Genomic DNA, 14,856 nt, shown 5'->3' with positions numbered 1-14,856 from the left:
AAATGGTTCAAAACTTTTAACCCAGTAATTTAAGGAAATAATCAGGAATATATGCAATGATATATACATAAAATATGACAGTTCCAGCACAGTACATGACTATAAAACTGAGAGACTTCAATTATCAACATTAGTGTGATTAAATAAATTATGCAATATCTATAAAATATGTAGCCACTAGAGTTGGGATTTACAGAAAATGTTTAATGATAAATATTTAAGCCAGAAAAAGTGTAAAGTTACATTTGCAATACAACATCAACCATTTAAAATGTATACAAAAAAGAAATTTACTCAAATGTTTGCTTCCCTAAATGTCCACAGTATAGCTGTAATACTTTGCAGCATTAGAAAATAATTAAATACTAGAATAAGAGAGCAATGCCTATATTTTCTTCCTACACTGGTACTGCATATAATTAAGAATATTCAGGCCGGGCACGGTGGCTCACACCTGCAATCCCAGCACTTTGGTAGGCTGAGGCGGGTAGATCACGAGGTCAAGAGATCAAGACCATCCTGGCCAACACGGTGAAACCCTGTCTCTATTAAAAATACAAAAAAAATAGCCTGGCATGGTGGCACGCGTCTGTGGTCCCAGCTACTCAGGAGGCTGAGGTGGAAGAATCACTTGAACCCAGGAGGCAGAGGTCGCAGTGAGCCGAGACTGCACCACTGCACCCCAGCCTGGCGACAGAGCTAAGACTCCGTCTCAAAAAAAAAAAAAAAAAAAAAAAGAATATTCAGACTACATTAGTATTAATAATATCACATATCAGTCTCAAGACTGAACAACTCAAAATATGTAGGAGACTCACTACAAGGAAGTTATAACTATATTTTACATCAAAAGTTCTATCAAATAAACTGGAGGTATTAGTTGTAAACATTCACATAATAGTTATTAAAACTATAATAAATCTAAATGGCTAATCCTAACTTTCAGAAATACATACAAACCTTTATAGTGTATCATTTCTAGACTATTCAATTCTAAAACATTAAAGTTTGATTCTCAACTTATTTCTCCATGAATATGAACCCATTCTAGAAATTCTTCAAAATGGTTTTTGGTTTCTATCTTTTAAAAGCTGCTTTTCTGACAAAATCATTCAGATGCTCTAATTTTCTAAGTTTTTTTGTTTTGCTTTTTTAATTTTAGCATAACATATTTTTCACTGATGGACATAAACATCCACATATACCGAAAATACAATTCAAAATCTACACAAGGTCTATGAATTATAAAGCCTAAGTCTTACCAATTCTCCAAAGGAGGCCACTATTAAGATCTCTTTAAGAGTTCTATATTTTTCAGAATCACTTTTTCTATACTAGTTACTTTTTAAATTACAGTTTCAGATGGGACTGCTAAGTCTACAATGGACATTTGTCAGTTGACGACCTTCCAGAAAGTTAGTTCTAAAATTCTAAGCATCACTATGTGCACAGTACAAATTACTGTGGAGTCTTTACTTACTGCTTAGCTCTGAAAGCCTGAAATAGTTTTTGGCAAAAAGCAATAAAATTCAACCTGACCTATAAACTGCATTCATCTAAAACATAGTTAAGATGATTTACTACAAAGGCATACTAAGACAAACAAGAGAGAGAAACAATCCACAGCCTAGTTTTTATATTTAAACTCGTAACTAAACAACAACGATGAAAAACATATTGTTTTACCTAATGGTGAAATGTTCCAAGAATGTGTTATGTACTTTAATATATCAGCTTCCCAAAGACTTCCATTCTCATATATTTAGAAAATGTAGACCACAGAACTGGCATTCTATAAATGTTTGTTGAATGAATTTACACATGTTTCATAAGAACCAGATGTCGTAACTTCAACTAAGCCCAACCAGTAAATGATACTATGATGAAAGCACAAACTATAGGACACATGCTGTTTAATCACAAAACAGTTCTTATTTTGCAATTATTTATCATATCACTAAACATGAAGAACAGTTTTCTAAGATCAGAATTCCCTTTTAAAAGCAATGGAAATCATGCTGTATGCACCACCTACAAATTAGAACAGCTGAAGTGATACGAAAGCAGCATGATTATTTCAAGTCCAATGACTATCAACTTAATCAGAATTTGCAACTGTCTCAGTCAGTGAAGCCTGCTATAATAGAAAACTATATACTGGGTGGCTTAAACAACAAACATTTATTTCTCATAGGTCAAGAAGCCGGAAATCTCATCAGAGGGCCAGAATGCTCTGGTTCTTGGTGAGGGCGCTCACCGAGTTATGTCGCTTATGGTCATTTCTTGGTACATGCAAGAGAGCTCCTGGGTCTCTTTTTTTAAATAAGGATACTAATCTTATCATGAAGGACCAGCCCTCGTGACCTAATCTAACCTTAATTACCTCCCAAAAGCCCCATCTCCAAATACTATCACATTGGGGGTCAGGGTTTCAACATGTGAATTTTGGGGGAATACAAACATTCAGCCAGCAGCAGCAACCATCCTTTACTTATTCATGACAAAAGAATTTCATCACAAATATTACCAAAGGAAAACATTATTATTGGGGCTCTTTCAGCCAGATCTGAATAATACCATCAAAAGAACTCCACTTAAAAAACTCTTGCCAAATCATAAAAGATTCATTATCACTAATTATAGTTTTTGGTCATTCCTAAGGAAGTGGATGTTTCCATGTAAGATGATACCAAATGGTTTCTCTCAAAATGCACTACTAAAACAAGGTTCTAAATTAACATTAGAAGTTTACAGAACAGCAGTAATATTAAGTGTGATAGATATATGTGTGTGCATGTACATGTGAGTATCTAAAACATGATGAATGTTTACTGTGTACAAGGTATTGTTTTAAATAGTTTACTGATAAAGTGATAGGTTTCATGAATGTGGCAAGGCCAGATAAGACTTGAAAAATGCTTATGAAATGGATCAATGGAAAAGAACCAGAGAAGATCACCTCTTCTAGAACTCTGAGATGGACTGGAGTGTGGCTCAGCAATATAAGCACCCCTGGAAGCCTGTGAGAAATGCAGAATCTCAGGCCCCATCCCAGACCTACTCAATGAGAATCTGCATTTTGAAAGATTCAAAATTGTTTCTATGTATAGTAAAGTTTAACTTTAAAAAGGAGCTCTGAAAAAATAAGGTCAGCACATGGGAGTGTAGCAAGGACATACAGCAGGAATAACTGTGGGGTAAAAAAAAAAAACCTAACTTCTGAGCCAGACACAATAGAGAATGTAATATGAAAAATTTTTGAAAATTATTAAACTGCTTTTTTTCTCTTTTACATTATGAATAATGGGAGAAGAGGCAGGCACTGGTGTCACCCAGACAAAAATGGAAGAGTACAAGTGGTTTCCTTTCCCAGGCATCCCATGGCAGAGTCTGCAAGCTTGAGAGCTACAGGACATTCAGCGAGGAGCAATGGCAGAAGGCAGATCAAGAAAAGAGAGGCAGAATCAGACCCATATCTTAATCTCCTCTCTGGGCCAAAGTACCAGAGGTGAATTGTATGTCAGAACAGATGAAGAAATTGCTACAGGCAGGGGGGCCTGTTTGGGTTAAGAAAGTCTCCCAGGCAGCAACACATCCAAGCATGATGAAGTGCGGCTAAGCAGAGGGAATGCCTGGGCTGACCTTTCTCCTACCACGGGATGTCCGTGGAACGGATGCAAGATATAATTTTCCTGATGCTTGAGATAACCAGAGAAGGCAAAGCACTCAAAACAGCTAAGAACCTGGTTACCTTGTACTGGCTCTACAGGAAAGGGTTGCCTGGGAAAAACAGAATAAGAGGGCCATAGCATCTATAAGATTGAAAGGAAAACTACAGCCGACCCAGGGAATACAGGATTCACAAAGATAATGTACTGCCTAATATATGCTCACAAATGAAAAATTACAAGAGGACACAATTTACCATGAGACAGAGTTAAGACACCACAAATAGCTGAAGCTAAAGAACTGAAAAAAACAGTTTTTCAGACTGTGAAATAAGTACAGTACAATGAAAATGTCTTTGAGAAAGCCAGAAAATAAAGTAGAACAGATAAAATCAACCTAGAAAAAGAGTAAGTAGCAAAAAAGATAAAAACTAGAAAGAAGTTACAAAGAAGTTCAAATGAGAAGCTCAACCTTCATATAAAAGGAACTCCAGAAGGAGAGAAGGGAATAGACACATCACCTCTTTAAAAAAATATATAGATTGATATTGTTACATGACTATCTATTACTCAATACTTCTGTATCAATCAAAAAGTCAATAATTTAAAGTGGAAAGTAATTTAAAGAGCGACTGGAAAGTGAAAAAGGAAAAATAAGAATGCTCCCTATTTTTCTGAATGTTCTGAAGAGTTTAAAATAAAAAATAATAGATTAAAAATTACTTAAAGGGTGTATTACTTGGATTTTATCACTTTTAATGCTAGGCATGACTGCAGACCAGGACACAGGAGTCTTTAAAGCAGTGTGAAGATGCTAAAATCAAGTGGATGGAAAAAGGTGCTGAAGGCAAGAAAGGATGAATGGATGGAGGCAAGTGCACACTGCTGGCCTTGAATTACAGGAACACCATCTTATAGTTCCAGCAACTTTACTGCTCAGCATTACTTCTTATAGTAACAAAATATTCCTTGCATACATTTCTTGATCTGATTGCTGATTGCATTAATGTGCTCAGTTTGTGAAAACTTAAGTGAGCTACTATACACGGACCAATTTTAAGCTATACTGATAAATGTAATTCTTGAAATTAGATTAACTTCAGAACCATATAAGAAGGCAGTTTTAATTCCTACTATATTATATTGATTTTAACTACCAGTCTACTTACAAGTTCCATCCCTATTAAATACCAGGAAGAACAAAATTAGTAAGCCTTCAGAAAAGGCTGTCAAGGTATGTCCAAACAAAAAAGACATAATGTAGATTAGTTACTAGAAAAAATTCTGGACTGTACTCTAGTAAGGCAAGGGTACCAGGAGGAGTTCCATACAATTCAAGACATAAGTTTTAAGGAACTCTTTTTACAATTTATTACAAGGCACAAATACTATCATAGATTAAATGATTCACTGTTTCTCTATCAAGGTTACCATCACTTTTCAAGAGATGCTTCTCCTAAAAGTAAATCCATTATAATCCTGGAGTTCTGTTAGGAATCTCTTTGAGTCAACAGTACAGAAAGTTTTAGAAAGATTTTATATTTTGTGGGAAGTTGTCATAAACTCTTCTGAGAAATGGCACCATCTTTTAAAAGATAAAACTAAATAAACTCAACGTTTCATAATTTACACTAACAGCTTTATTTTTTAAAAAAAGTTTACGAGAAACCACTGCACTAATTCTAAAAATAGATAAAATGAAGAGAACATTACTTTTATAACATTTGTAAAGTCTTCTGATTACTTAAAATACATTCTCTATAAAATTCTTAACACAGAACAGATATTTACCTGGTCTAGTCCCAGTGAGGAGGCTGTTAACAGAAATCCAAGTCCTTCAAGGAAGTTATGGCGGAATTAGAAACCAATGTTTAAAACTGAATTTCTATTTCTTGAGGTCTTCACTATATATATATATATATATATACACACACACACACACACACACACACACATATATATACACACACATACATATATATATACACATACATATATATATACACATACACATATATATACACATACATATATATACACACATATATATATGCGTGCACACACACACACACACACACACACCCTTGCTAAGAAAAGCCGATAAAAAGAATTTAATGTCTGTGACCATAAATGGATGAAACAGCAAGGAAGGCTGATTCCAGAGAGTCTCTAAAGTATTTATAATAACACCCTATAATTATTAAGAATGTATGTACTATGTAGTATTCTAAGTACTTCAGATGCATTAGCTTACTTTGTCCCTAGCCCTATGAAGTAAATACATTTATTATCCAGCATTTACAAAAGAAAAAACTGAAGCTTAAAAAATTTGGATGACTTGCCGAAGGTCTCACTGGAAAACTTTTACCACCAAAGTTCTAAGTCAACTACCCTTTCCTATCTGTAGAGTCTTTCTACAGAACTAAATAAATCCTGGAGGGGAAAAAAAAAAATTCCTTAGACTTTAGAAAATTGAATTCATAGATAGCAAAGTCTTTTCTAAATTATAAGTTTCCATACAACACAGAGCTTACAGCCAATCAGGCTTAAATGGTACGCTCAGAAATACATGAAGAGAATTGACAGATATATAACCAAAGTAATTTCTGAGAGGCAGGCTACCTCCACCTCCACCTCCCAAGATCAACAATGAAGTCCCAATATTGATACTCACCTCCCCTACCTAGTATCTATTTTATTCTTTTTCTTCTCCACTTGATGTTATGAGGAATTATTTTTATATATATATTTTATTTCTTTAAATTCTCTTAAGGATCTGGTAAGGCTAAAGCATAACTTGACACCAAAAGCATAGAACACACTTTACAAATGCTACCAGTGATCATTCTCACCACATAAGAACAAGTAAGACATAAAGAACAGACTGGTGGTGAGTTTCTGAGCAGCCTGCTGGCTCCTGAAAGCTGAGGTTACCAGATTCACATCATCCTATGTGAAATATACAGTTGTGAGTATGTATTAAATGCCTCATAGCAATATTTTAAACAAAGCAACAAAATAACATATAGCAATGCAACAATACCATTAAAAACAAAGCACTAAGACTATGCAAATAGGAAAATCATATTTCACTCTACTACTTAATTTACCAAGAGTCATGATATTTTTCTGATCACTCAACAAGAATATGGTCCCCCAAATTAATTTATTTTGGAACCGTGTTAGGAACAACGCAGTAGGTTTTAGTTACTCTAAACCAGCAAGATATATATTGAGCCAAAATTCACTCAGAATAACCAAGGCACAAAGAATATGTATCAATTTTTCCCATTAAAGGAAAACTAGCCAAAATTAATGTTCAATAATTTATCCATTCATTTAACCAACAATTATGAAATGGCTACTATGCGCCATCCCATCAGGTGATAAGTCTGACGAGATTCATGCTCTGATGGGGCCAATGCCATAGAGAAAGGCAACAGACAATAAAAAATAAAAGTACAGGATTATTTTATTATGGTGTTATTAGGAAGGGAGAGGAAGGAAGACTAATTTAGACTGAATGATCAGAAAAAACTTCATAAAGAGGAGGCAAAGAAAAGCTTTATTCTTTCACATTATGACTTGAGTAACACCATGGGTTCAGTATGACATGTAAGAAACTGGTGTTTTTAGTGTTACCATGATAGTCACATAAATTATCAAGGACTGGAGAATGTAAAATTACAATCATTTTGCACTCTCTAAAGTTATACATGAGATACCAGTGAAGATAATAGGAAGTGAGGTGCTGCTATAACATACACCCAAAAATGCAGAAATGGGCAATGAGCAGAGGCTGAAAGAATTTTGAGAAGCATGATAGAAAAAGCCCAGGTGGCCTTGACATGCTGTTAGTAGAGATATGATGCTAATGTCTCTCCCAGTGTGGTCTCAGAAGGAAGTGAGGAGCATGGCAGACAAAACATGTATCATCTTAGAAAATATGTAAATTCTCATAAACATACTACTGCTAGATGCACGGACTTTAAATTTGCTGATGAGGACCTGGATGGGAAGAAACGTGAAACATGTTATTAGAAACTAGAGGAAGGGGGATCCTTGTTATATACAGGCAGAAAGCTTAGCTGAATTAAATCCAGTATGTGGAAAGCAGACCTTTTAAGCTATGAACCTGGACATTAAGATGAAGAGATTTCCAAGCCAAGTGTTGAAGATGTGGCCATTTTTTGTTTGTTTTGGTTTGGTTTTTCTTGCTGGTTACAATAAAATGGGAGAGGAAAAAAGTAAAGTGAAAGAATATTAAATGAAATAATACTGTCAGATAACCCTAATTCCACAGTCAAGAAACAGGCTGATAAAAGTAATCAGCAGCATACAGGTGCCACCACCCTTCATTAGAAAAGGATGACTCCAAGAGCAGGTAAGTTCAGTACCCAGAGAGTGGAGCGAAGAGTCACAGAGAACTATCCCCAGTCCTTGAAATTTAAAGGAGTTTTGAAAGTGCTCAAAAGTAATGACTCCTTTTTTCTTTCCATTTAATGATAATCTATGCCTGACCCACCATATTCTGGGAGCAGATAACTTGTTTACTAGTTTCTCAGGTCCACAAACAGAGAAATTTTGTTCCACTATGGATTACACCCAGAATCTCACCCATTCTGAGTTAGATCAAGAACCCTGGGTTGAGATTTTTGGAATCAGTTGTGGCAATATTGGGTTGAGACTTTTGGAGATGTTGGGAGAGGGTGAATGCATTTTGCATGCAGGATGGACATGAACTTTTGGGAGCCAGAGGGTGGACTGTGGTAGGCAAAATAATAGTTTCCAAAGATAAGCATGTTCCAATCCCTGAAACCTGTGAATATGTCACCTCACAGGGCAAAAGGAATTTTGCAGATGTGTTCTTGAGATGGGGCTATTAACCTGGATTATGTGGATAGGCCCAACGCAATTACAAGGGTCCTTATGAGTGAAAAGAGGAGGCAGGAGAGTGATGCCACATGAGAAAGAGTCCACCAAGCTATTGCTGGCTTTGAGATGGAGAAGGCACCATGAGCCAATGAAAGCAGGCAGTCTCTGTAGAGGTTGAAAAAGGCAAGGGAACGGATTCTCCTCTAGAACCTCCAGAAGGAAAGAAGCCGTATTGACATTCTGACTTTAGCCCAGTGGAAACCCTTCTCTGACTTCTGACCTCCAGATCTGTATGACAATAAATTTTGCATTAGGTCACTAAGTTTGTGGTAATGAACATTCATTTAAAAATTATTTCTGCCCTATTTCCATTAAGGTTTCTAATTGGCACTTAACGAGTTATGACAGAAGGCAGTCTGAGCACTAAAAGATTAGGTCGAGCTGACCTTAGTTCATAAGACTCAAATGGGGTCTGGGATCTGAACTTCACCAATGTCTTACTCTGAGGAGTCATACATTGGTTAACTGCATGCCACAACATGTGTCCAAAAACTCTGTCACAAACACCGCCAAATACATTCAGTTCTTCCATGTGAATCTGTTGTACACAGAATTTTCCAAGGCAGTTAGAAACGTATAACAAAATAAAAATTAAGATTGTGGTTGGATACACAATTTTCGTTTAAAAAATTACATAAGTCTTTTTCAGGTTTCAGTAATATCTATTAAATTCTTTAAGATGGGCATATTTCCTACCACTGATACATTTAACAAGAGTTATTTTTTACGCATTAGAAATTGGGGCCAAAAATAAATATTAGAAAATGAGATCTACCTTTACAAAAAAAGAATCTGTAGGGCAAAGTGCCATAATTGCAACACAGCAGACCCTCCTCCAATGAATATCCATTATCATTTTCTCAACTTTATCAAATACAATGACTGAAAAGCTCTTATAAATATGAGGGAAAAAATCTTAAACCAAACAATTTGATTTTAGATGCCATGTGTTCACCGTGATCATCACATAATTTGCTATTCCTTTTTTATTTACATAATTTGGCTGGGTAGTTATTTGCTCTCATTGATAGTGAAAAAATGGAAGAGTATAATGTTTACATTCCAGCAAGATAATAATTTTACATAATTAAGAAGTCATTTTACACGTGGTAAAATGAAAGGGTTGTTAGGAATTCAAAGAAAACCTACAAAGATTCTGCCTTTAAAGTGCTCACAGCAGTAGGAGAATAGGCTGGGCAGAAGGCTATAAACAACACAAGAAACCAAGTGCAAACATACTTTAACATATGCCAACAGTTTCTGTTAGGAGGAGAAGAGTGCCCTGAGGAAAAAGTATAAGGGCAGAGGGAAGCCAAGTCTAAAAGATTTTATTCTGCAGGAAATGGAAAAGTCAACAAAGGTTTTTGAGCAAGGAAGCAGCATGGTATCTATAGTAGAAAGAACAGGCTAGAGGGAAAGACAAGAAGCAGGAAAGCCTACTGGAATTAGGCTGCCAGAGGCAGAGAAGGACTTGAACTATGAACGTGAAAATGAAAAACAGAAGATAAAGAAAAAATCAGCACTTCCAAAACATACTTTTATACCACCTGTGGCTTATTAAAGTAACTGCTAATACAAGGGAGACCATGAGAGAGAAGCACACAACCCATGCTGAAATATCGAGTCCATTTAGTCAAGGAAATGGGCTTTTTGACATCTAACATCCTAAACCCATTCTAAGAAAGCCAACCAATGAAGAAATAGCAAAAGTCCTGCATGCCAAAATTTCTCAACTAGGGAAGTCACAGGGCAAGTTCAATAGGAGTGAAGATGAATGATGTAGCATCCCAAAGAGCTGGCTGGTGGTAGCAACAGAAAAATTTCCACCAAACAGAAGAAATCCAATCCCTCAGCTCATTTTCCCCAAACCTGTAATATTTAAACCAAGCTAAAGGAGGAGAGATAAGGCTGTGGATTTTTGTATATGTGGGTGAGTAGAGCAGAAGGAAGGATAGTGAGGTGGAATAAAGGAGAATACTGCTCAAAGCTTTGGAACAGAAAATTAATTCATGATCATCTTATTAGTATATCATCTCATATATCCTCAAAACACATAAAATATTTAGTAAGTACCAGTAGTACACTATAGTTACTTACTGAAATAGAGCATAAGCTTAATCTCACTGCCCTTAAAAGGGTGATAAATTAAAACATTCTCAAAGATGTAACAATAAAAAATAATTTCCCCAACAATTAGACATATATTTTTAAAAACTTTCATTATTACTTAAGTTTCTCCATTTAGTATTATCATCCTAATAAGCATAAAAACTAAACCTAAAAGACAACCCAAACTCTGGCCTAATTTCCTTAAGGTCAATGATTAGACTAGGTCCTCTTTTTTTTAAGGCCTAATTCACTGCTCAATACCTCTGATTTAAATCATATAGACATTCAGTGCCAAAATCTTTACCAACAGTGTGCAAAAGTCTCACATCCAAATTTCTCAGCCCAGCTGTCTAAAATGACAATACATTCTAATCTATTTAACAGACTGTCTTAAAAGTACCTTAGAGATTTTATGCCTTAAATTTTAAAAACATCATTTGATGAGAAAAACAGAATAACTGAAGAGGAAGATCTGATGTAAATGGCTGTGACACTGGTTATACGTTACCTAGAAACGATTTTACGTTTCTAGTTGATTCTGTTGCCGTGTTTTACATGGAATTATTTCATTGAGCCGCTTATACATATGCTTTAAGCATTCAAAAAAAAAAACAAAAAAAAAAACCCAGAGGTCGCAATTCACTACTAAAGTCAAATTAGGAAAACAATGTTTTCAAACATTCCAAGAATTGAATTTCTGGAATAAGTAACCCAGCATTCTGTTTACAGGACTAGGGTGCTGGAACTCTAGGCAAAAGGGTAGAGGAGAATGGGGATAAGACAGAGGAGAGTGCTGGGCCAGCAGGACAGCCAGGATTTCCACAGAGAAGAGAGAGGCAGGGAAAAACAAAAGACCAAAGCTAGAAAAGAGAGCCGAAAGAATTCAATCACCTCAGGATTTCTAAAAATCATTCTGAAATATTTCTAACGGCACTAGTTCTGGTATAGAGATATAAGAGCTCCATAATTTCTTCAGAAAATGAGGCCTCTGCCACATCTTTCCTTGAACTCACTATGATGACTGTAAAGATTCAACTTTTGGTTCTATATTATACATTCAATTATATTTAACTGTTAATCTAGAACAGTGGTCCTTAACCAAGGCTGTATTTTGCCCCCAGAGGACTTCAGGCATTATGTGGAAACACTTTTGGGGCTCACAGACCGGGAGGCTGCTACTAGCATCTAATGAGTGGAGGCCAAAGATGCTGCTGAACATCCCACAATGCACAAAAACAGCCTGCACAACAAAGACTTACCCAGCCCTAAATGCCAACTGGGCTAAGGTTAAGACACACTGATCACTTCTGAACATAAGCAAAAGCCTACTCCTGGGACCTTTATTCTAGTCCACCCCTAACAGTCATCTAATTAAAGGACAAAACACCACCACCAGAGGATTCATTTTTCAATTGCTTTAAACATGGTGGATGGTTGGCTCAAACTGAGTCACACAGAAATACACAGAAATAATGTATCACACCAGGAGTGCAAAAACCGCAAGAACTTTTTAATTCTTCTTTTATTTCATATCTATCTCACATTCAATTCACAAGAGGAGCAGATACATTAATCTCCTCAAAACACAGTATTTCTTATTAATGCAAAAACTTAGGCAGACAGTATTAACTGAGAAAGATTTATGTTGGGGGCGAGAGGGTGAAAGCCACCCAGGTCTTTAAAATGCAAAGTTATTTCACAGTTTACTTGCAAAATGACTCAGATCATTATTACTTTTAGTCATTCCAACTTTGCTGCTCCCAAGCCTACTAGTATTGGAGGAAAAAACCCCACCATTTTTTCTGCAGTCATTAAACCAATGAAACAGAAGCTTACTGAAAAACAGGTTTGTGCAACATTTCTATTTTTTTCTATAACTGGTATAAAAATAAAAGCAGTCCTTGGAAATGCAAATGAAGATTCTGAGAAACCTTTCATCTACCTAAATACCTAGAGTGTGAGAAGAAAACATGCAAACAAAAGAAAACCCTAACTCACAAATCTTAACCTGCGAATATTTTCCTAATGCTTCCCTCAGTGAAAATCCTGGTTTACTCTTTTTTAGTTTCTTCCCCATCAAACATTTGGAAAAGACCTCCACGTAGCGTTTCACGAACCGAACAGTGCTAAGAACACATAAAAAGCCTGGCGTGTACCTGGCAAATCTCATTCATCTGAAACCGTGGCAGCGGAAACAGAGCCCTGTTGTCTGGCGTGACCCTCTCGCTCTTTTCACAGCGGTTTTCATCACTCGAGTATCTGCCTTGCCTACTACTAAAGCAAAGCTTCCCAACCCCACTTGGGTGGCTTCCATGTCCCCACAGCAAGAAAAATCAAGTATCCAGCGCAGCCTCTTTCCTCAGCGCAGGGTGAATGTAATCAGTGCTCCTTGACCACTTAGGGAGTCGCCATAGGAAGTTAACAGGAAAGGCATTTCAGCCCCATCTCAGAGGCCCCACAAAAGGTGCAACGATTTCACCAAACGTGGCACTCTGGGCAAGAGAAAACCACAGTCGAAACACAGCCTACACCTCGTTAGAAGAAGGGTTTTCCGGGAGGGGGTTGGGGGCGGGGGGTTGCTTTTATTTTCTAGCGGCGAATGCCCCACCTTTATAAGGCTGAGCTAAACTTCAAAGCAAAGGGTTTCCACGCGACCCGCCGCCTCAGACTCGCGCCTGGGCTCCTCGCTGGGTCGCGCGAAGGCAACCGAGTGAAGTGACGCGCCCGCCCTGCCGCGGGGAGTCCTCGCCCGCTGGGGCGGAGGGAGGCCGGACACCCGGAGAGGAGGACCCGCCTCGGCTCCGCACCGCCCGACACCGCTCCCGCTCCGAAGCCTCCTCGGGCGCTTCCTCCCTTTCCCTCCGGGTTTCCAAACGCTGAGGGCCGCGCAGCGGTCACCGCGGAGCGCCGCGCCCGGTCCCCCGCCGACCCCCCAGCCCCCGACCCGGCCGCCCTTACCGAGCAGCAGTAGCTTGACCTCGCGCGCAGCCTTCTCTCCGTCCTCGCGGAGGTTGCGGTCGATCATCTTACTCCGCTCCACCGCCGCCTTGTCCTCGGCGCTCAGCGTGCAGCCCATGGTGCCGAGAGCGAGAGCCTGTCGCCGCTCCCTCCGCGCCCGGTGCGGGCTCCAAGCACAGGGGAATCCTTTCTTTCTCTGAGCGGGCGTTCGAACGCCTCCCGACGGGGGCCACGCCACCCCCACCACTTCCTAAGCGGAGTCGAGGGCGACGCCGTCCGCAGAGGGACAGACAGCAACGGGCGGCTGTTCCTGACCGCCGGGCTCCGCTCCAGGCCCGGTTCAGCGCCCCCAAGTCCCGGATTTGGGGTTCTGAAGCTCTGGGTACAGCGGCTGCTGCCCTCCAGCCGGTGGCCGCGCCGCAGCCTCGCCAAGCCCAGCCGAGCTCGGCCTCCGCGCGCCGCCGCGGCCCCGCCCCTGCCCGCCCCTCCCACCACCCCGCGACCACTCCCGGGGCGCGCGCCCGCGCACGTGCCCTGGGACAGCGCCCCCTCGGAGGGGTGCGCGCGCCCGCCTGGCCCCCGACCCCGGCGCCGCGCCACCCTCGTGGGCCCGGCGCCCCCTGGCAGCCTCCCCGGAGCACGGCACTGCCCGGCGGGGCTGTGGCCTCCTGCCCTGGGCGGGAGTGGGGTAATTTCTTTCCGTTTACTCACACCAAGGGAGCTGTGCGTACCTGCCCCTTTGGGTGGGGGTGGGAGAGCTGCCAAAGTTGCCGAAAAAAGCCAGTCCTGGGCGTTTGAGCAAGCCCAGCGCCGGCAGCCACGCAAGGGTTTTCAATATGCAAACCCCTGTAGGCTGATGATCAGGGCCGTGGGAAACAGAGAGCTGGGGAGGGAATGGAGCCTGGTGAAACCAGAGATGGGCACAGTGGAGAACAGAAAAGTCGGGGGAGGAGACTGGGAAAGGGCACCAAGGTCAACTTTCTTCCTAGCTTTTGCTTCTCTTTCCTTCCTTCTAGCCCTCCCTCCTTCCTCCCATTCTCACGTTTTTCACAAGAACCCATTTTGAAGGATTTCCTCGGAACCTGAAAAAATGGGAGACAAAGAATCAAAAAGTATTTTTAAATGACAAGAGCAATAAAACACACCAACACAAGCCAATCTCCACATCGTAGCAGATCTCTAGAGC

General features: G+C 39.5%; 1 protein-coding gene across 1 annotated transcript in view; it reads right to left on the bottom strand.

Moving 5' to 3' along the window:
- Nucleotides 1–13,831, bottom strand: part of GNAI1 (G protein subunit alpha i1) — an 84,229-nt gene extending 70,398 nt beyond the window's left edge. Inside the window, exon 1 of the mRNA XM_012466549.3 lies at nt 13,671–13,831. Within this exon, the coding sequence (XP_012321972.1) occupies nt 13,671–13,788 (118 nt within the window). The 5' untranslated portion in view covers nt 13,789–13,831. The remainder of the gene's footprint in view (nt 1–13,670) is intronic.
- Nucleotides 13,832–14,856: the final 1,025 nt, after the last annotated feature.

Source organism: Aotus nancymaae, unplaced genomic scaffold (assembly GCF_030222135.1).
Source record: "Aotus nancymaae isolate 86718 unplaced genomic scaffold, 86718_ANA_hifiasm-v0.15.2.pri h1tg000002l, whole genome shotgun sequence".
Lineage (NCBI taxonomy): Eukaryota > Metazoa > Chordata > Mammalia > Primates > Aotidae > Aotus > Aotus nancymaae.
Note: the sequence above shows the minus strand (reverse complement) of the source record. Positions and strands in the feature narration are given on the sequence as shown.